Genomic DNA, 21,242 nt, shown 5'->3' on the forward strand with positions numbered 1-21,242 from the left:
TATCCAAGAAAACTCCTTTTTAGAAGGTATATCTTACAATCCACCAACTTCCCATTTGAGGATGTACTGCAAACTCAGTATTTGCGTAACACATACTGTAATAACACAGGTCTACGTGAATATCCTCACACATGTGCTATCAATGCTCAATCTCAAAATCAGTGAAAAGAAAACAAAATTCCAGACAAAGAAATTAGCAAAGAAGCAAATACACCACAGAAAGGGGGCAGGAGGGCAAGGATGCTGCTCTCCTGCATAGGGGACAGAGGACACACCCCTCCTGCAGTTGCCCACACAGCCCTGGGCTGCACAGGTGAAGTGACCTGGGAAAATGACTAGAAATGATAGGTAAATGTTTCTAACATATTATCTGTAAGGGGACCAGTAATCTAGCCGGAAAATAGTCCTCAAAGGCCAAAAGCAAGCAAGCAGGAAACAAAGACAGACAGGTATCAAAATTTTGCTTGAATCCAGTGACTCTGAGTTCGAGTTTTCAGAGCCTTCCAAGAGGGGAGCAGAAGGCAGGCATCACGGTCCCTCCCCAGGTGGATTGCTCCACCACAGGTGCTCCTCACACAGGTGGGCTCGGTGCTCAGGGCTGGCTTGACAAGGAATATACCCTGGGGGACACCGTTCTACCCTGCGTCACTGACCCCCACCTCCCACTCCGTTCCATCACTAGCAAAAGGCATCGTTATCTTGTCACGGAATTCGGTGACAGGTAGAAAGGCAAAATATTTAAAAAATTAAAATTTTTCCTGAGAATTCAAACTCAGTACAGGCCAAAAATGTTTAAGGAACCTGAATTTATATGTAAATAGCATAGGTGAATCAAAAACCCCAAGCTAAGAATCAAGTGCAAATCACGGCAGCTGTTATTCCTGGCAGTAACAAGTGCACGCTCTGAAACAACAACCCACCTTCCATTCAGTCCTCAAAACATTCAGAGATTGTTCTAACGAGTAAGAGCTCACATTAACAAAATTTTAACAGCCCTCCCCCCCCCCCCCCCCCCCGCCGGCACAACGGTTGAGCGCTGGGCTGCGAAGCTGCCTGCAGCAGTGCCGGTTCGATCCCCAGCTGCCGGCGAGGGTCCACGTGTGGACTTCTCCTGCCACGCCCGCTGCTCCCCTCAGCAGTGTATTTCGATGGTCTGTCTGTTCTGTTCCCCGCTCTGGCTCGGTGAATTCTCTCACCCTCCCGCATTTCTGACTGTACCCAGTGCTTGTACAAATAAATAAATAAATAAATCTTTAAAAAAAAATTTTAACATATATGTTTGTATGTATCTCACACAAACACAAGCCAAGAGATGCAGAGTACAGTCAGCTGTGAAAAGCTCTTAGCTACTTTATCTTCTAATCTGGTACGTGAAGAAGAAAGAGACAACTGAAACTAGAGGACCACTCTGTAAAGAGAAATTACAAAGTCCTGAAATATCGAAAAGGCTGCACATGGAATTTAAAAACTCAATGGGTGACTCTGGGCGAGACAGATGAAAGAACAAAATAGTCAACTAGAAAAAAAAAAAAAAAAGAATTGAAATGATGTAGAAGCCAAAATAAAGACAGAGAGGTAAAGTGTGAAAAGGAATCTCAGGGAATGGTCATACTAAGTCACACTGGAAACGTCTTTACAAGCAATATGCTGCTCCCACTCTTATGACTTCACAGGTCAAACGCCACCCCACAGTGACGGAAGAGGTGTGTTCAGAGCACGTACTGAAAACACCTCACTTTTCTTTCCATTCCATATAATACATTCAAATTGTGAGCACACAGCACACACCAGTTACAAGATCTTCATTAGAACAACCTGCAGATTGGAAAAGGAGCAGCACTTGCTGAGCAGAGCCTGGGGCAAGGCAAGGCCTTGGCTTTCTTTTCCAACGGCAGGACAAGAGAATATTAATTGGAAGATGTTATTTCTAAAACATCATTTTGTTTCTGTTAAAAATTGTCTGGGTACCCTGTCTTTTTCAAACAAAAAGCTTAAGTAAAGGCTTCCAAAATACCTTATCTAACTAAGTGATTTAGTCCCTAAACTTTGTATTTAACATGGGAAGAAAAACTTGTTAAGAGTCTGCTGGATTTACGTCCTTTCATCATCCAACCCAAGTTCTGCATCACAGGTACAAGCTCTCGGCGCTCAAGCCTCCCAGGAGTGAGCACAGTAAGCGGTGGCGGCAGTGGCGGAGCGGACCGTTCTCTCCTGCAGGGGCAAGCCAAGGGCGGGGAGGTCCCCGAGCCAGTGCCATACCATCGTCTCTGCCGGGCAGCTGCTCAGACATGGAGCCTGAGGAATCTTTCCTCATCACAGATCTCTTGGTTTTCCCTTGCCCGGTTCGACTTCTTTGCCGAACCATAAATCCACCGATACCTGTCCAGAAGAGAAGAGAGTTACCTTCATCAACAACACAGTGGGACATGGGCTCGTTAAAAACCAATCGTCACAGTTTCATGCAAAGTGCAAAAGTTTGGAATAAGCAAATCCGTCAAAACTGTCTTTCCTCTATCACTGACCAGACAGGACTGAAATCCATCGAATGAGAAACACCACACGCACGTCCTCTCCCGAACAACAGCAGAGCAGGTGCTGAACGGGGGGGACACTGATTTCCTTAATGAATACCAGCAGCTCACATCAACATTCACCTTATCTGGACAGCGGCTGGGAGGAGGCCAAGTAAATTAGATGAGCCAAGCAAAGGCAGCATGACCTCGGGGATGCTGGACGCAGTTCTCCCCAGTTAAGACCGTAGACCCAAGACATCGACTGCTCTGCTCTTAAGAGCGAGCAGGGAATCTGGAGCCAGACTGTGCAGTGCTAGTTCCTACCTGACTCTGGGCAAGCTATTTAAAACTTCTCAATGCTTCACTTGCCCCACCGGTAAAGCCGGGTGATGCATAGCCCCTCAAACGTGTTCTCAAAACTAAGTCCACAGGTGGCAAGTGCTTGGCGACATGCCTGTCAGTCACCAACCGCTCTGTCCTGACACAGCAATTCAACAGCAGCCTCTGTGCCCAAGCAGAGGGCGACCTCTGGGTGAGGCTGAGAAGGGAATCGCAACCAGGAAACAGGAATCCCCAGAAGAAAGCTGCAGTGTCTCACGGGGTGAGTGTGCCCTCCCCTCCTAGTGAAGAGAGGCATGCGCCCTGCTCCACGATGCCTTGGCGGAAGTCAGTCTAGGTCCTGACCGTAGAAGGGCCCTCTGTGAAGGCGCCCTTCTGGGGTTTGTCCTCACACACCAGAATGCACAGAACGCTTGGCCCTATCAGTGAAATATGAGCAGACTGTACAGATGCAACTGGACATATTCTTGACTAGGAAAGTATTAATAAACTGCCTTAAAAAAAGCTCCAAGGTCTGCACTATATTCATTTCAGTAATTTTTTTTCCAATAAGGCTTTATTTATTTATTACAAATAAAGTCTAACAAGCAAGACTGCTGCACCCCCCCCCCTGCAGTGACCTTCAGGGCTAATGGCTGTTGCCATGGTCCCTGAGGTCCGGCGTGGGTAAGGAACCATGCGCGCAGGGGGAGAACAGCAAACTCCCTAAGATGCAGAGAAGCCGAATGCCTGCCAAGAGATAACGACCACCAGAAGCCGCCACAAAGATGGTTAAAAGAAATGCTGACCACCTGGAACCTTATCTCGCTTTCTCAAGGCCCACAAACTTTATTCTGCTACAACTGTCTCTCTAAAATCTTTCCTTTTTCTGGTCATTGATTGCTAATTAAAAAACATACATAGTTTAATAATTAGGCTAATGCAAATGAAACATTACTAAACACTGTGTAATAATAGAATTGTTAGTTGAATAATCTTTCTATTATGTGCTTGACTTTAGTACATATGCTATTAACTGCATTATAAAATAAATTCACCCATGACAATTAATTATGAGTAAAAATGAGTAGGTAATAGTGATAGTGCAACTAGAAAATAATTATATAGAACAGTAGAAAGAATTTATAGCCTGTCCAATTAGGAATGAGGCTAGGTCCAGATGTAACTTCGGACATAAATCACTGCCCTGTCAATTAAGCTAAGCTTATGAGCAAACTGATCTATTTGATGTTCACTGTTCCTATGCCTTTAGAAAAAACATATATATACTGACCACTAGCTTAATAAAGGCGCACTCAGATTTACACTCTCTCTTGAAGTGTGTCTGTTTGTCATTTCTTTAGCCGAATCCCTGACCACCCTGCGCAGTCTCTCAACCCTGAGATGGCCTCATCGTCTACTGCTGTGCTGGTCCGCGGCACAAGACAGTTTCACTCCCCACCCTGAGGCGGAGGGAGCAAAAACCGGCCGCAGAGCTGCTGGGCCTGCATGTCTTGGAGGCACGGAGCCTTCCTGCCCCTCCGCGCTGCACGTGCGTGCTCCTGCATTAGCAGAGGGAGGTTTAATAAAACATCAAAGGATGAGAAAGTGAAAGCTAAAAGTTAAAAAGAATAGCAAAGGCACACATCATGTGAAACAGAAATGACTTCCAAAACTCAAGGGTAAATAAAAGCCAATTTAGTAAACCATTATTAAAATGGCTTGTGATAAGGCATTAAATAATTTATTGTGGAGTATCCACATACCAAACAAAAGGGATTCATCACCTAAAAAGCGTATTTGAATAGTTCAGTTCTTGAATCTATACACACCAAGTTTCACCCTGTACTTCACCCTGATCAGTTCTAACTGACCCCTCGACACTGCACTTCTCCTAAATCAAACCCAAGGCAACCATCCGCAATGCCAGCTCAGACACGTGCCTGGTCTGTATGGTTTCCTCTTTCTCTTCTTGACACCCTCTGTTGCTTCCACTCCTTTAGCTTCATCATCCACGGCTTCCCGTTCAGGACTAGATTCTGACTTTCCATCACAATCCATAAGCTCGCCTTCTAGAAAAAAGCAAACACACAGATGAAATTGGAAAAACCTATAAGATGCCAAATCATCCCCTCACAGTGGCACCAAGCCTTCCTGCTTGTGTCTCCCGGGCAACAGGGAATGCAGAGGAAGAGACAGGGAAGAGATGGTCACGGAACTCAAGCTACTTGATGCCCTTGCGAACGAGAGGAGAACCAGAGGTGGGTATGACGGACTGTTCAACAGCTTGTATTTAACAAAGTATTTTCTTGCTGTTAATTACGTCTCCACGCCCAAGACCCCAAGGCTACTGTCCAGCCACAACTCTCCTCTGTGCCCCAACTAAAGCTGCAGTTGGGTATCACCCTGTTACTGAAAACTACGTCCAACACTCAACCACTGGTTTAAGATAAATCTTTTTCCTTCCTAGGTGTCACCCTGGAACAAGAAGCTGGAATCCTGGGGGGCAGCCTTAACAATTCCTGATCTCTTTTCTCCCACTATCAAGGCTCCTCAGAATCTCTCGAAAGCATGTTTTTCTTCACTACCTTGTCAGTCCCACTTTGACTGACTGCAATACTCTTTTCCTCCCCCTCCATCCCCTACCTCCGAGCTTACCATCTTCTCAATCAGTTCTTGATCAATTTTCTATCAAAAACCCTTTAATGTCTTCCAGTGGCCACAAAATAAAGACCAAATTGTAAGACCAAATCCCAAGGGTCTGTTGTAGGCTCTTGGGCTTCATTTCCCTCTACCACATGGGCGCTCTCTAGTTTCTTGAAAGCATCAAGTCCTTTCTTCTAATACTTCGCCAACCTCTGCCTTCCAGCTACTCAGGTCTGAGCACGGCTTTCTCAGAAGCCCTGGCATTTAGACAGGCCTCGCCACAGCTGCAAACTCCCTTGCGGCACTGCAGCTTCCTGCCCTGCTCTCTCAAGGGCAGGCTCCTGCTCAGCCTGCTCTCCCTGGGAACAGGCATCAAGACTCTCATCACCAGTCACACCCTCAGGATGGTCATGGCCAGATGTTCAAGAAATATGTCACTGAGAGAAGGCAGTCATGAAAGCACATTGTGAATACAGACGCTCAAGCTCAGAGGAGAACGTATGTTAACACTGTGGTTGAAACAAACCTTCCCAAGCTGCAGTGTTTTACACTGTGCTATCAGAGACAAAGCTAGCAAGTAATTTAAGATTAAACTGTTCTCCTCTCAACTGTTCTAAGTGTTACACCAAACACATACCTGTGCTGCCACAGCAGTGATCGTTCTTTGTGACATCAGATGGCTGGCTGAGCACAATTCCCTACCAATCTGATAACAAGAGCTCCATTTAGTGAAGACTAAGCCAGGAAAAAGATGTATTTATTTAACAAAACCAAACAAGCACCAAAGAGACCAAGTGTTTGTCTTAAAAGAAACCCACCTGAAAATTAATGAGGTTAAGATGGTAGATTAAATTCATGCATCTAATTTCACTCTCACGAAACCCTAAGAAAAACAGTGATGTGACCAACTTTCAAAAGATAAACCTATAAAAACGGGATTTTGGAAGGAGAAAGCAGAAAGATGAATGATAACTAACTTAGGAGATGCAAATTCTCAGTTCGGAGTGAAAAGAACAACAACAACAAAAAATCCCCATTTATAACACAATTCTTAAAAGGCTGAGGAACTGGCAGAACCAGGCAGCACTGGAAATGGGTGGGAGGAAGCTGAAACAGAGAATCCTGTTGGTATTAGGTACCAAAATCAGACTCCCCAAGACCTCCTGCCCAGCCCCAAATGTGGGAGCCATTGTTCCGAATGGTAAGACTCGGGGCTCTGGAACAACTTTCAGTGGGACAGGGGTGCGGCGACTGCTGACGGGGCCAAGCACATAGGCACACTCAGTGCTGACACTGCCGCCCGCTCAGGGGCTTCCCCACTCAGCTCCAGGGATGCCAGCAGTTACGCCTCTGGCCAGTATTGGTCCCTCACTTAATCAGGCCGACATCAAGGATGACCTAATGGAATGTCAGCAACAGAGACCTGAGCACATAAGAAGAGCCCACCAGACCACACAAGAGACCTTCAAGAAAGCTAAAATCTTCTGAGAAGAAAAAGAATACACTCGAGGCTGAGCAGGACCGCATGCGATTGAACATGTGAAGGGAGAAAAGAATGACCTGGAAGTTACCACATCATCACTGAACACTGCAGAACTCAGCTAAAAAAAAAATCCCGTTATTCTGATCAAGAAAATGTTTGTAAACAGCTGGTTTATGATGAATATCTGACTACTAACTTCCACTTGAAGATCAATGTCTACTTTAGCCAGTTTCGAGCAAAGCAGGGTTGCTCTGTTGTCCGGTTCCCCGAAGCCCAGGCACCAAGTGCCCCTGGGATCCTTGGGATTTCCGCCATCCACTTTGTCCAGAAGGACGCAGAGAAGCCTGGAGAGGTGCAGGCCCAGGCACCGCTCACTCAGTGGGGCAGGCCACCTCAAGGGAGCTAAGTGAGAGGAGGCGGCCTGCTCTACAAGCTTTAACTCCTGCCAACACATGCCCAGGAAGGCCGCGGGTCACCTCGACTGTCGTCCATGTCGCCGTCCCTGGAGTACTCTGACTGGATGTCCGGAGGGGTCTGAAGGACAGCCACGCTGTTCTGATTTATGATCTTCAATTTCAACTTTGGTTTTGACCGTTTTCTTCTTGGAACTGTGACCGTGAGGCTCTGCAACTGAGTCATCCCCGATTCAGTCAAACACACGCCGTCCTGGGTGTAGGTCTTGGGTGGATCTAAAATCACAGCAGCCCAATCATGCAAATGACAAGTCTCACCTCGGTTTTGACTGGTAAGTGGATCAGCATTTCAAACACACTTCAAGGGAGTGTGGCTTCTCTGACGCACCTGTCCGCACAGCGCAGGAGTCATGACCTACCAGTCAGCACTAGCTCAGACAGACCAAGCAGCCACACTTCCTTGCACTATAGGCGGAAGGTTGCATGTTTTTAATAAATGGAAATTCCTGGCATTTCTATTTTCAGGTATCCATGTAAGGGTTTAGAAAGAAAGTGCTGAGCTAAAGGCAATGCTTTAGTCAATCAACTGTGAGTCTCTGCTGGAGCGTCCTATCAGCCTGCAGGCTGAGGTGCAGCCACATGGGAGACCCACGAATGCCCAAGAGGCCCACCTGGAAGCCCAACACTGTCAGGGGAGTGATGGCAAATTACCTGCACAAGGTGAGTGAGATCAGGAAGTAAGAAAGAACAGTATTTAGTAGGGCTATCATGTTATTCAGCATTCTAGGCTGCTCTATTCCAGAAAACAGTAAGAGGTTGAGTTAATTCTAAAGGAATCTGCCCAGTTACTTTCTGCAAATGAAAACCAAGCCCAGTGATATGTCAATGAAACCAAAGCAAATATGTGCGGTTAATGGGTATTTTAAGAGCCGTTATTTTCACTGCCAGTTTGTTGAGACTTAAGGAAAACTTGTGCCACTAATGCTGCACAGAACATTTTACCATCAACTCCGGGAATGACCACTTCCATGGGGGCATTTACACCCAACACCCCACACCAAAGCAGATTTCAGGTGACGTGTGGCGCGTCAGTTATGTCAAACAATAAGCATCTGTAGGCTTTTTTGTGAAGACAGTCAAGTGAAGTGTTTACCTAGCTCTTTGACTTTCGTAACAATCTGTGCTACAAGTGAAGATTCGCAGCAGTCCGAGGAAGGCACTGAAATGGAAAACAAAAATTCGCCCATGTTTTTCAGAAAAGGTACAGTTCATTTAATGACTCACATGTGAGAAACATTTCTTATTTCTGTACCTGTGTTACTCAAATAAATGTTTTAACAATCAACAGAGCTACAGGGTGGCTCTGAAATAAGGAGTAGTAGTAAAGGAATCACATGCCCACTAGCATACAGGACCCACAGCGGATTTCCACACTGTCGGTAACTAACAGGACTATGAGTTGTGGAAACAAAATTATATTTCCTATCTAAAATGCATGCTGAACTCACTCCTCCCTTTATATAAGTGAACTGTTACAATATGTTAATGGGGTAATAAGAGTTAATTTATAACAAAAAATAACTTCTTTTCATTAAAGACTCTGCCTAAGTAAGAGTTTCAGGAAAAAGGAAGGGTGGGGGGGGGGGGCGTGGCTGGCGGCTGAGCCTCCCTGCACCCTCACCGCTGGATGGGGGCATGAAGGGCCGGCACACGCTGCAGTCGAACCCCACGTCTACCGCGGCCTCCACCTCCTCTTCAGAGCTGAAGTTCTGACAAACCGCATGCATCCACCTAGAAAGACCACAAAAGCACATTAAAACGAGGAGGTGTTTCAAGAACAGTTTCCTTCTGGAGCAGTGTGGAGCCCCGTCATCTGACACTGGCCCCCACCTCGAGCGCCCCAGTTCCATTTCAGCCACTACTGCTGACCCACGGCCCTTTCCAGGCTGAGGAATGACAAGCCCTGGAGGGACATGGGGCATAAGGCATGAGGCTGTGGGTGTCGTGCATCCGCAGAGCCAGCATCCCAGAGACCCCGGGACATGGGCAGGGCGTGAGGGAGTAGCGGGGAGAGGGGGAGTGGGAAGAGTCAGGGGCACACGTAGAAGCACATCTAATGGAGCAACCTCCGCTCACCAGAGTGACGCCCAACGGTCTGGGGAAATCACAGGGCGACCCTGTCTTCGGACAGGGACAGAAGCAGAGTCCTGAGAACCTGCGCTACCACCGACGTCACGTCTCGGACGTCACATGTGCATGTGCCTGGGGCGGGCGCGCAGCGCCCACTCTGGACAGCTAGGATCTGGACCTCCGAGGAAAGACCATGGAGGACCCTCCGCAGAACCAAGTCAGAAACACCCCAGAGAAAGATGCTCCACAGAAAACACCCCAGAGAAAGACGGGCCATGCAGGCAGAGGGTGTGATGCCAAAATCCCCAGTTAAAAATCCTAAGTCTGGAATTGAGACAAGACAGGAAAGTGTGTGCGTCTCTGACTCACCAGGAACCTAGAAAGCAGAAGTGCGCTTTCTCCAGCACCGGAGGGAAGAAGGCCCCCTTTTGCCACCTGCAGAGCGGGGGGGTGGGGAGGGGGGCATGGAACAGACACACGGACATACCGGTCGCACTGCCTGCACTGCAGGATGAGGTCCTCCTCCCGGTAGCTGCGGCAGCAGATGGGGCAGACAGCCAGGCTGGCGCAGGGCCCGCACTGCGTGTAGTTGTTCTGCCACTCACACCTCAGGCCCGCCGAAGTGGCCCCGCAGTGTCGGCACCAGACGCACCTGAAAGCAACAACCCGGCTCAGTCTCGTGACTTGGCTGCTGCTGCAGAAACTACATGAGCCCAACAGGCGCATCCTAGTCTCCTGCCAGGGGCATCTACCACAGTCAACACGTTATGCAAGTAAGTCGATGTGGCTAATTTTTGAAAAACTCATGTGAGAACTCTGGGAACTAGGGAGGCTAAGGGGGGATGGAAGTCCTCGAGCACCATTTGCACTTCCAGCCTCCTTTGGGAACGGTCTGCAGCGGGGGGTCCAGGCAGTAGGTGTGGTAGCTGATGTCGCAGTCGTCGCACAGCAGCAGCCGCCCCGGGTCAGTGGCCTTCCCGCAGGCCTCACACACCGTGCACTCGAGACAGCGCCAGCCCTTGCTCAGGACCACCTTCGTGATCTGGAAGAGAGAACCCTGTGACTCACATGACCCTCACTGCTCATGCGGGCTGCGTCTGGAGCTGCATTTGCACAAGAAGCAGGCAAAGGGCCGGCCACGCGGGGTGGGTTCTCACGCTGGTAGGGACCCACCCCCGAAAAGAGCACTCCAGACAGTAGGGCCTGTCCACGCAGCCACCACCCTGCAGGTGTGGTGGCGTATTTTAAAGGAATCAAGTCCATTCTGTTGTGCATGTGACTCTGGGCATGCCCTGACAGCGCTTTCACCTATGATGTTTCACACATTCATGCTTCTGAAATGTGTGTGCACTGCATAGGACTATGTGTTAAATCAATATAAAATTGCTTAAAAACAAGGTAAAACCTGAGTTCGCAAGGACCTCTTAGGACCTTGGAGGATTTTAGGCTCTGAAGCAAGGGATTCTGAAGTTCACACCCATTCCTCTGCTTCAAGTCTGCATCAGCAGAAAAAGTTGAGACTCTCTGTTCTTCTGAAAAACACCTCAAAGCTTTCGTACTATTTAATATTAAGAATTTGGAATCAGATGAAGGCTCTCAAAAGCCTGGAGCTAGAGAGACAGGGCCACAAACACGGTGACCGTGTGCTGAGAAGGCAGGTGACCCAGAAACAGATCGTGGAGAAAAATGCCTAAAACCCTACTTGAGAGAAAAGTAAGAGTTACAGTAACAGCTACCAAAGAGGCATCAAAGTATCCAACTCTGGATGCTGTATCAAGCAACAGTTTCCAATCTACCGAAAATTATTCTGCAGGCCACAATTTTTCACCTGCACAAACAGTTAAGTATGGAAGTTTTGCTAGAATGCCTTTTAAACGTACTAGGACTCAAAATTCAGCTTAAAAACCCCTTCTGGGAAGTTCCTCAGAAGGTGGGGAACAACGTGAGGGCAAACGCCACGGAGAAGAGAGATGTGGGGTCCAAAGAACAGTGAACCCGACATCAGACACCAGTCCAGAGGTTGAAGGTTGAGGGCTGAGCGGGAGACTTAGAAGCTAGTGGCACACATCAGAACAGGGGAGAGGAGCAGAGAGGGGCTGGGAAGCTCCCCCCCAAAACAGGTCCTTGCCCAAAGCATCTGATACGATCCTACTTCTATAGCAGGTTAACAACAAACAAAACTCAAAAAAGATCATAAACCATTGCTTTCTTCTCGCTGTTAAAAACTCACAGAGCACTACTCCAATGGCCCAGGAACATTCCCGGAGTCACAGCCAGCACTGTTCACGCCAATCAATGCAGCACAGACGCCACGGCAGGCTGCTCAGACAAGGCGCCGGGATGTTTCATCAGCAGAAAGCCAACAAAACCTACCACAGAGAAAGCAGTCTCGCGCCCAGTAGAGCTTGCCGCTTCTTGCGGGGAGGCTGGGAGGATCCGGTGTGGGGGCCAGTGGGAGATGAGGGAGCAGAGAAGAGGGAGCCTGCTGTGATCACGGGCCGCTAACACTTCTGACTGTCAAGCGTGCGCTCTGTGAGGCAGATCAGCCCGTTGGCTTTTTAAATCAGGCTTAGACTGTCAAGTGATGACGTTCATCTGCCCGATGGGAGGAGAGGCCTCAGAGGGAGAGCAGAGAGAAGCAGCCGGCAAACCCACTCTGCAAAGGAGCCAACAGGAAGCCCTCTGGACGCTGCAATGCACACAGCTGGACAATGACCACAGTCGTGCGGAACCCGCCAGGCACGTGCAATGCAACCTTATTCACAGAAACAGGCAGAGGCCTTCTCTGCTTGGGCAGCGGCTGCCCAGTCCCTGCTGAGAAGACAGGCAAATGGAGCAGACACACCAGGGCATCTCACGGCAGAAAGGTTTTCCACACCACATCTTCTTACCAAGTTGTCCCGTGATCCTTGACAGCCTACTCTCCAGCTGCTCTGTTCAGCCCTCGTCACCACACGTGAACAGGCCTCAGGCTCACGCCAGTCAGCCGAGGCCCTCACTCCCCTGGCCCCGACATCAGGCGTGCTGCCCGACCAATCTGCAGAACATCAGCCTCTGAACAATTTCTTGACTATCAGATTCTCTCTAACTATGGGTTTCAGGGCTCTCCTATCAACTCTTTTTTCTCCTACTGAACTGGCTATTTTAAAGAACTTTTTCAAATTAGGTTTGACCCAGAGTCCATCGATTATACTAGATGTGTTCTGCCAGAATTCACCCGCCTCTGGCTGAGGAGGAAGGCAAGCCTGGGATGACATTAGCTGTTTCTCTCTACACGGTGGGTATTTCTTTCCACTACATGGAATAACTGGGATGGACCCTTTCCATCATGAAGCACCATGAAAGGATGGAGCGTTTTGCTCAGATCTTGGACAACAGTCAGTGCCAGACTGTGGTTTCTGCAAGAGCAAAGCAGGCACAGTGAGTCCTGTGATGTTCTGCCTGTTGACATTTTCCAGAAAGCTGCCCGGGAGACAGACCTCCACCAGAGCACACTGGCCTCGCTGACTTCAGGACACACGACAGCGCTCAGGGAGGCCAGGAAAGCTGGAATGTGAGGACTACTGGAAAGGAAGGCGTGACAGTGAGGAAGAGTTCCAGGAATCAATACAGGGCCCCGAAGTCTGTGCTGAGGGCCAAGCGACACCTCTAGGACGCCAACCAAGGACCCACAACAAGGGTTTTTACATTGAGAACTACCGGAGTTCACATGATGCCAGAAGACATCTGGCTGTTGACCAGAGCAAAAAGACACAGTGGATGGAAGGGTCTGGGGAGCAGACTCAGACCCCACAAAGGCCATGATGGCATTAGACCAGTGCCAGAGCAGCAGCAGGCAGACCACTAGTGTGCTCTGGGGGCTCCTGGTGCGGCTCAGGTCAAAGCTATTTTCATAATAATCCTAAGATGTTACTTGTCTTTTTCACTTTGCTCACTGCAAAAGTTGTAGAGCGGCTTTGTGATGCATCACAACATTATGCTGACAACATACAAGCTGTGTGTGTTTTAAAATATTCCCAATAATTACAATATTCAGTAATGATTAATCTCAGAAAGAAAAAATCTAGGAGGTCTTCAATAATTTTTAGGTGTTGAGGATTCTATGACCAAGAACTTTGCAAATAGCCAAGTCACGGAGGGCTGGCCCTCAAGGTCCATCACAGAAAAGATGACACATTTCAGGAGGTTCAAACATCCCCAACACCACCTGCCACAGCCAAAGGCAGCATTCTCTGAAGGAACAAAGTCCAGACTCCCAACAGCAGACCATCACACTCCACAATGCCCACAGTTCAATAAAAAATTACGAGAAGACCTACCACGAGAACGTTGGAGATGATGAACTTAGCAGACAACCACGAATATTACAAGTAATTGAAAGGAAAAATTAAAACCTGTAAGGTAACTAAACTATAAAATAGAAATGAGATTAAAAAGACAATTATCTGATTGAAAAACTCATGTGATAGGCTTAAAAACAGATGGGACACTGCACAGTAGCAGAGTTTGGGGAAATGTATAGAAACCAGACAGGCTAAAGCAGAGAGAAAAAGTGGGAGAAATCAAGAACTCCAGCGATGGGTGACAAACCATGCGATTCTGCACAAACATGACGAGATTCCAGGAAGGGGGAATCCTGAGACCCTCGCAGTCGATGGGAGGAATCAAATACATGTGTATCTTCACAAATAACAGCATCAAGAATGTTCTCAATTAAAATCATGCAAATAAATACACATCTAAAATGTACATAATCTCTAGAATTTGAGGCCACAGTTTTATAGGAGTCAGCTTCTTGAGGAATCACTTTCAAAGCAACATTTAAAGCACTGTCCCAGGGCCCGCCTGGCAGTGCAAGGGGTTAAGCACCACACTAAGAAGCAATCTGCAGCCTCTGCAGCACACATTCCATCCCCGAGCAGCCAGGGAGCAACCCACATGGCACAGCAGACCTCTCCTGCCTCGCCCGCTGCTCCCCTCAGCAGTGTGTTTCAGTCAGTCTGCCTGTTTTGTTCCCCACTCTGTCTCTGGTGAATCCTCTCACCCCCCGCATCTCTGGCCTGTACCCCAGCTCTTGTATGCATAAATAAGTGAATTATTTTTTTAAAGATTTATATATTTTATACAAGAGCTGGGGTACAGGTCAGAAGCGCGGGAGGGTGAGAGAATTCACCAGAGCCAGAGCGGGGAGCAAAATAGGCAGACGGACCAAAGACACTGCTGAGGGGTGCAGCGGGCGAGGCAGGAGAGGTCTGCTGCGCCATGTGGGGTTCTCCATGGCTGGTGGGGAATCGAACTGGTGCTGCAGAGGCTGTGGACAGCTTCACAGAGTGGCGCTCAACTGCTGCGCCACTGGGGAGGCCCATAAATAAATGGATTTTAAAAAATAAAGTAAAATAAAATAAAGCACTGCCCCATACATATAATGATCCAAACACCACGAGAGGGCTTGGGGACCCGAAAGTGGCTGCCAGCGGGAAATGACAAGGACATGCACTCACCTTGATGCTGACGCAGTACGGGTGGTAGCACTGGCCGCACTGAGAACAGGCCAGCAGCCTCCCCTCTGCACCCTGGCCAAAGCTGCCACATACCACGCACATGTCCTGAAATCAGAACATGCCAACATTGTTTTGACTGGAGATCAACCTAAGAATACACCTGCCCGCTGGCTTCCTAATTGAAAAGAAGCCTGCTAAGCCGGTCTAGCACTCATGCTAGCATTAGATGACCTCGGTGCACATGGGACAGAACAGAAATGGGCAAAGACAAGTTCAAAAGTGGAAAATGAGTATTTCGGTTCAAACCTGATGCAACGTGAACTTGTCACTGCTCGAGAACAGCACCACTGTGTTGTGCATGGAGTTTTCTTCCTCGTCCTTATTTGATGAAATGTCGGCAGCAGACACCTATAAAAACCAAAATACACAGACAGGAAGTTGTATCTTTCACTTGCATTATAATGAAAAGTTTAAGAAACACTTAAAATGCAATTTTTGCCAAGTTCTACACCAAAAATTTCAAATTATATTACTGTGACAATACTACCATAAAGCTGTAAATCATGACATTATTCATTCTTTAGAATTAGAAAATATTGAAAAAACATAAGCCTGTCCTTAGTAAGACTTAATGACATGGAAGTTCTAATCAAGGCACAATTGTAGTGTGTGTTTATTTGTATACATGCATCACGCTGGAAAATGTCAGGCCTGCCACGTGGCTGGCCCAAACTGAGGAATGCTTAAAGTGAAAACATGGACACACCACATTTCAAAGACTTAGCGCCAAAGAAGAATGCAAATACAGCTCACAGGCCATGCTGCCTACATGACACATCACACACTGAAATGATGGCATTTTGGGTCTACTGAGTGGAAAGTTAAAATTAAACGTCACCTCTACTGATTTCCTTTCTTAAAAGCCTCGGCAAAGGTATTTATTAAAAACAAATGCAAAGCAGAGAGAGTAAAGCACAGTTAAAAACCCAGCCGCACATCCGCGTGACCGGGCCTTACCCCCGGCATCATCAGTGCGCCGGCTCCACTCTTCAACTTGGACCTTCCCCGGCCACCTCGCCCCGCCAGGCCGGCGCCCCTCGGTCTCCGCTTTCCCGGAAAGCCTGACCCGCGGCCCTGCAGGCAGAGAAGGGCAAGTCAGCAGCTCGCAAAATGGCAACAACATTCAATACAAATGTGAGAAAGAACGTTCACTAGATATCACACCAACACCTGCCCCTTCTTTTACTCTGATCACATGACACACTAAGAGACCAGCTTATTAATTTTCTCTCAGTATGTATTCTACAAACTAGAAATATAAGATGCCCATTACCTCAGACAAGTCCTGGGCCTGTCCCTGCGAATCCTCCCCCCACCGCTGGCCTCACCTCTGCTCCTGAGCTCCCCTCACTCAGGCCTCCCGAAAGCAGAGCTGTCGGCATGGGGCAGGAGGGGAGGGCGGGCCAGCTGACCTGAGCAAGCACCGCGCTCCACTCTTGCCCACCTCCCCAGGTCACTGCTACCCCTTTGGGGTAGTCCAGACGCAGAGCGAGCCAGTGTGCTCCAGCGCCCATGCTCTTAACCACTAGTCTATTCTGCCCCATTGTAGCATGAAAGCTAATCATTGCTAGTGTACAGCAGCATTTCCCTCTGCTGTTAAGTGCTGGTTTTCCTCACTGTAATAGCTGTCTGTCTAAAAGACAGATAGTGCTCTGCATTCTGTCACAGTATCCCAGGGACAGTTTATAGGAAAGCTGATAAAAGGGTAAAAAAGCGGACTTTAAACCATTACTTGAAATGGATTTTAGTTATATGAATTTTGATGCACAAGAAAAAATTCTCTGGGAAGATGTTAAATCTCCTGAAAATTTATCAAGTGTGTAGTGGGGTGATTTTTTTTGTTGTTTTTTTTTTCTGGTTTATATTCACACTTGCATATTTATAAATGAAAAAAGCTAGAATTTGCACATATTTGTGTACATTCACAATTATTAAAATACTCAGAAAAATCCTTTCTGATATTTTTCCTTTAATGAGTTAAATAATATGTCACATCTCCAACTGATGGTACGTAATGCAGTTTGAAATACCCAACACATTTAGCAGAATTGTCTCCAAGTCAAATATACTGAGTAAGTGAAACACAGAGGAGGAAGGTGTCTTTTTTCCCTTCAGTTTTAACTAATATGGTCAATTTCCAGGTCTCAAATTGCATCTCCTGTCCTGAGATCTCTCCAACTTCCCTGAGTGAGGGACAGAGTAGGGTTGTAATGGACAGTTTTCTTTCTTTTAAATAAAAGAGCTCAAGTCAATGATTAAATAAAGCGTATACTTCAAAAACGGTCAGTCTAGCCTTCTTTTATACTCTTAAAACAAATACTCATTTGAATTTCAGTATCTTGCATGGCAAGAGTAAGCTGAAACATAATTTGTCCTTTGTGACAGCAAAAAATGCAGTCTAGAACCGCTCTGAAATTGTTGGTTAGTCTGAATTAAGCCTTATCTAGAATTATATAAAATATGGAAGACAAAAACTGCCTTCTTTAGTCAGTAAAATACACATTTTCAGATGATTAACACTTTTTCCAATTAACGTATTACCCTTCTAAAGGCATCAAGTATACTTAACTCACTTTGGAGAACTAGCAGAATCACCCACCAATGACATGGAAAAGGCACCCCCCACCCCCGAATCTGGGGCTATTACCACAGACAATGAAATCTCTGCAATGCTACTGTTTCTTACTACAGTAATGTAGTTCTGCTTTTGTGCTTTACTAAGTAGTGGTGTGTTACAGTACCATGAATAGCCAAGCCCTTAATTACTTTCTGGCCTATGTAACCGTGATTCCCCCTCATGGAAATACTGGTAACTACAACATAAAAGAAAGTAACTACCGAAAAAGGTATTAACATTTTACACTTAAAAACAGTCACATAAATTGCAATTTCCTACGAAATAGATTTTAAAGTACAAGCATGTTGCTTCTTCATAGTAAAGATTTTATATTTAAAAAGTGGCCCTGGATGCTGAAATATTTACCTAGAAAAGATTTACTTCTTAACTTTTTCTTGGACAAAACCAAACAGAAAGAAATGATATATGAATGTAAGTGCAGTTTTATTTACCACTTTGACGCTCCAAATGGCACTGCCAGGAAGCTGCCTGGGTTTAAAAATTTCCCGGCCTTCTGAAAAGTCTGGGGACCAGGAAGGTGGGCTCACTGTATTATGGGTGCTCCAGGCCCCCTAGGATATGGCAGGTGAGAAAATAGATGTATAAAACTCAGCAACACAAAAGGTCAAAGCAGCAACTAAGGAATTTTAAAACAGCAAAAACAAATGCAGACGTATGGAATTTAGGACGAATTGCTTCAAGGTAGGGAAAATAAACTTTTCACTTACAGTGACTTTATACTTAAGTGTTTGCAGCTATAATTTACATAAACAATACAATGAAACATTAAGAATTAAGGTTTATAAGGTATCAGCATTGTCCAACCAACAATTAAAGCACCAAAATAGAAGTGAATCAAACACTAACAATTAGGACTACAGGAAACCACTTGCGCATTATTCCTTCTAGCAAACTATCATTCCACTAGGAAGGAGAAAGGAATAACCTTAAAGAATGTTCTGCGTACCTAGTGCTATGAACAAGCAAAGCAGGCAGAGGATGGAGCAAGGTGATCAGACGGAGGCATCACACCCCTCAGGCCACGCAAGGCCAGCCCCGCCCTGCACGGACACACCGCCATCCCTGGCACCTAGTTTGCTCTGACGACTCTTCCGTCACACTCCCCCCCTCTGCAAGTGTGGGTCTTGACTTTCACTTAGGTAAGTATCACACTAAGATAATATCCAAAGGAGGAACTTGGAAAGTGAAGAAAGGTTAAATTAAATTGTCCTAAATTTGCGAATTAAATGCCCAAAGTACCTATTATTTATACAGAAAAAAGTATCTTAAAAGTTTATAAAATCAAGGCATTGTACATCCCAGGAACCAGCCAACAATCTGATGCTCAACAGCGTAAAGAAAAATGTTTACTTTACAAAGATTTAACATTTTAAAGAAAAACACAAAACAAATGTCAAGCGATAAGGACCCTGACTTAGGTAATGCAGCTGCGCGCCCTGTAATTTACCATCTCAGTGACTGGAACTGTAGCAGCACAGTACTTACCAGGTTTCTAGCACATTAACTAAAAGTGATTACCGACTAACCATAAAACTACCATTAGAGTTTAACCAGAAATGGGAGTTTGACTACCTTTGGCGGGAGGAGACAGTTAAGGGAGTGAGTTGTTTGGGGGAAAACCACCCAGGAGAGACAGGTCCGCTTAGTCCGCCTCCCCTTGGCTCAGCCGACAGCCCTGCTGACCCTGGGCACCATTTGCTCACCTCCCCATGCCCTGGTCTATAGTCACCTCAGAGTGGCTGGAGTCTTTTCTCCCTCCTTCACTCTGCCCCTCCAGGTGGACATGGCACAGCCCTCTCTCCCAGCGAGGCTCTGGTATCCACAGCAGCGGCTGGACACCCCATCCCCACTGGCACCATCAGACACTCGGGCTGGGCACGCCCAGCAGCGGGGTCACCTCCTGAATCCACCCCTCCATGCTGCCATGTTCTCAGCCCCGAGTTCCTAGCTGTTTTCACATCCATCCCGGTGCTCCTGCTTTGCCACAGCACACCTCTAGAGCCCACCTTATGTTACCCAGATCTCATGCCAGAAAACTGGGGTCACCTGGAGTGTGCTCCTCCTTGTCACTCGAAACCACTAGCAAATTGGAACCTTTCCAAGGCTCCTTCTCTGCATCCCTGGCAGTGGCCGGCCAGGTCTGCGACCAACCCCCCCACAGCCCATGGCAGGGCCCCTGCTCCTCACCTCATGCTTCCCCTCACCTGCAGCCAGAAGGGCATACCCGACAGAGTGCCCCTTGGCAGTTCCTCTTGCTCTCCACATAGACCCTCTCCCGCCAGCCCCTCGGCCTCTCCTAGGGCTCTCGCTGCACCCTGGCTTCCCAGAACCCTTCAAGCACACCCAGTTCTTCACTTCTCAGGGCCCCGCTGACTCAGGTGACTCCAGCCTGGCAGCAGCTGCTTCCTGTGATTGTTCAGATCAGCCTAAAATGTCTTCTTCAGAGAGGCCTCAGTATTCGAGTGAGCTACGGCCTCCCTGACCACAACACACCTTGGATCTCTTCGCTGACCACAAATTGGGGCCATATGTTTTAATGTTTATGATTATTTAGTGGAAGGGAGGCATAGGCATGAGTGATATCCCATTTTAGTCCTCAGTGCCTCTGTGAGGACAGCTGCTAGCTTACGTCCCAAACTCCTCCTAGGAGACTGCTTAAGGTTACGACAGTAGACAGGCTTAAAACATGCCATGAGAAGTCATGCTCTCAGATAGTATGCTATTCATAATTTAGAATGTAGTTTTGATGCCAAAACAGCACCTCATTTTCAAAAGCATGCACGCTTGGCTAACACGCCAGACACGATGGAGGGCTCCGTAGGTCAAGGACGTCTGGGTGCCATGTCAAGGGCAATGAGAAACCACTCAGCTGCTATGGTGATGAGCTTGTGTCATAAAAGCCTCAGCACGTCCATTATGAATTTTAATAAGCATTGTATCTTAAGACAGTGGAGATAGATTGTATGCAGTTTTATAGGAAGTGAAAAAAAATTAATATTATTCTTGGATATTCTGACAAAGAAATTACCTAACATATTCTTCAGACCTTAAAACTAAAATACAGCATGATTATTAACTCCAGTTATAACTCATCCTTTGGATTCTTGGCTTTCGTGGAACAGAACTCGCATAAACTGGTCAGGGATGTGCTTGTCTGCTGACGGCAACATGGCACCCGGCTGGCACTGTCACCCCCACACCTGTGTCTACCTGTTGCCTCCGGACCACAGTTTGGTGAGAGCCCACACTTTCTGTCAGCACTTATTAAACATCTCCTCCTGCTGAGGGGTCTTCTTGGGTGCATACATGCATCAATGCATCAATTTGACACACTGTAGCCTGGGACAAGACATACTAATTCTTCTACCAGTTTTAGTCCAGAATCTTGGATCTCTCCCCCACCCCATGCCCACAATAAAAAAAAAAAAAATTACCTACCTACTCAATATACTTTAACTCTTAAAAATTATCTACAAACTGAATTCAGAGCAAAAAGGTTCAAAAATCAGCCATCCAAGTTGTAAAGAAAGCTGAACAGAA

At 47.0% G+C, this 21,242-nt stretch overlaps 1 protein-coding gene across 1 annotated transcript in view; it reads right to left on the reverse strand.

The window, feature by feature from the left end:
• KMT2C (lysine methyltransferase 2C) overlaps window positions 1-21,242 on the reverse strand; it is a gene marked incomplete at both ends in the record, with an annotated part of 180,998 nt that overhangs the window by 49,868 nt on the left and 109,888 nt on the right. The window contains 11 exons of the mRNA XM_084230748.1: window positions 2,260-2,379; window positions 4,775-4,903; window positions 7,437-7,649; window positions 8,527-8,592; window positions 9,055-9,164; window positions 9,991-10,155; window positions 10,364-10,545; window positions 15,005-15,109; window positions 15,311-15,412; window positions 16,022-16,138; window positions 18,134-18,253. Coding sequence (XP_084086874.1) covers window positions 2,260-2,379; window positions 4,775-4,903; window positions 7,437-7,649; window positions 8,527-8,592; window positions 9,055-9,164; window positions 9,991-10,155; window positions 10,364-10,545; window positions 15,005-15,109; window positions 15,311-15,412; window positions 16,022-16,138; window positions 18,134-18,253 — 1,429 coding nt within the window. The remainder of the gene's footprint in view (window positions 1-2,259; window positions 2,380-4,774; window positions 4,904-7,436; window positions 7,650-8,526; window positions 8,593-9,054; window positions 9,165-9,990; window positions 10,156-10,363; window positions 10,546-15,004; window positions 15,110-15,310; window positions 15,413-16,021; window positions 16,139-18,133; window positions 18,254-21,242) is intronic.

Source organism: Talpa europaea (genome assembly GCF_964194135.1).
Source record: "Talpa europaea genome assembly, chromosome: 3".
NCBI lineage: Eukaryota > Metazoa > Chordata > Mammalia > Eulipotyphla > Talpidae > Talpa > Talpa europaea.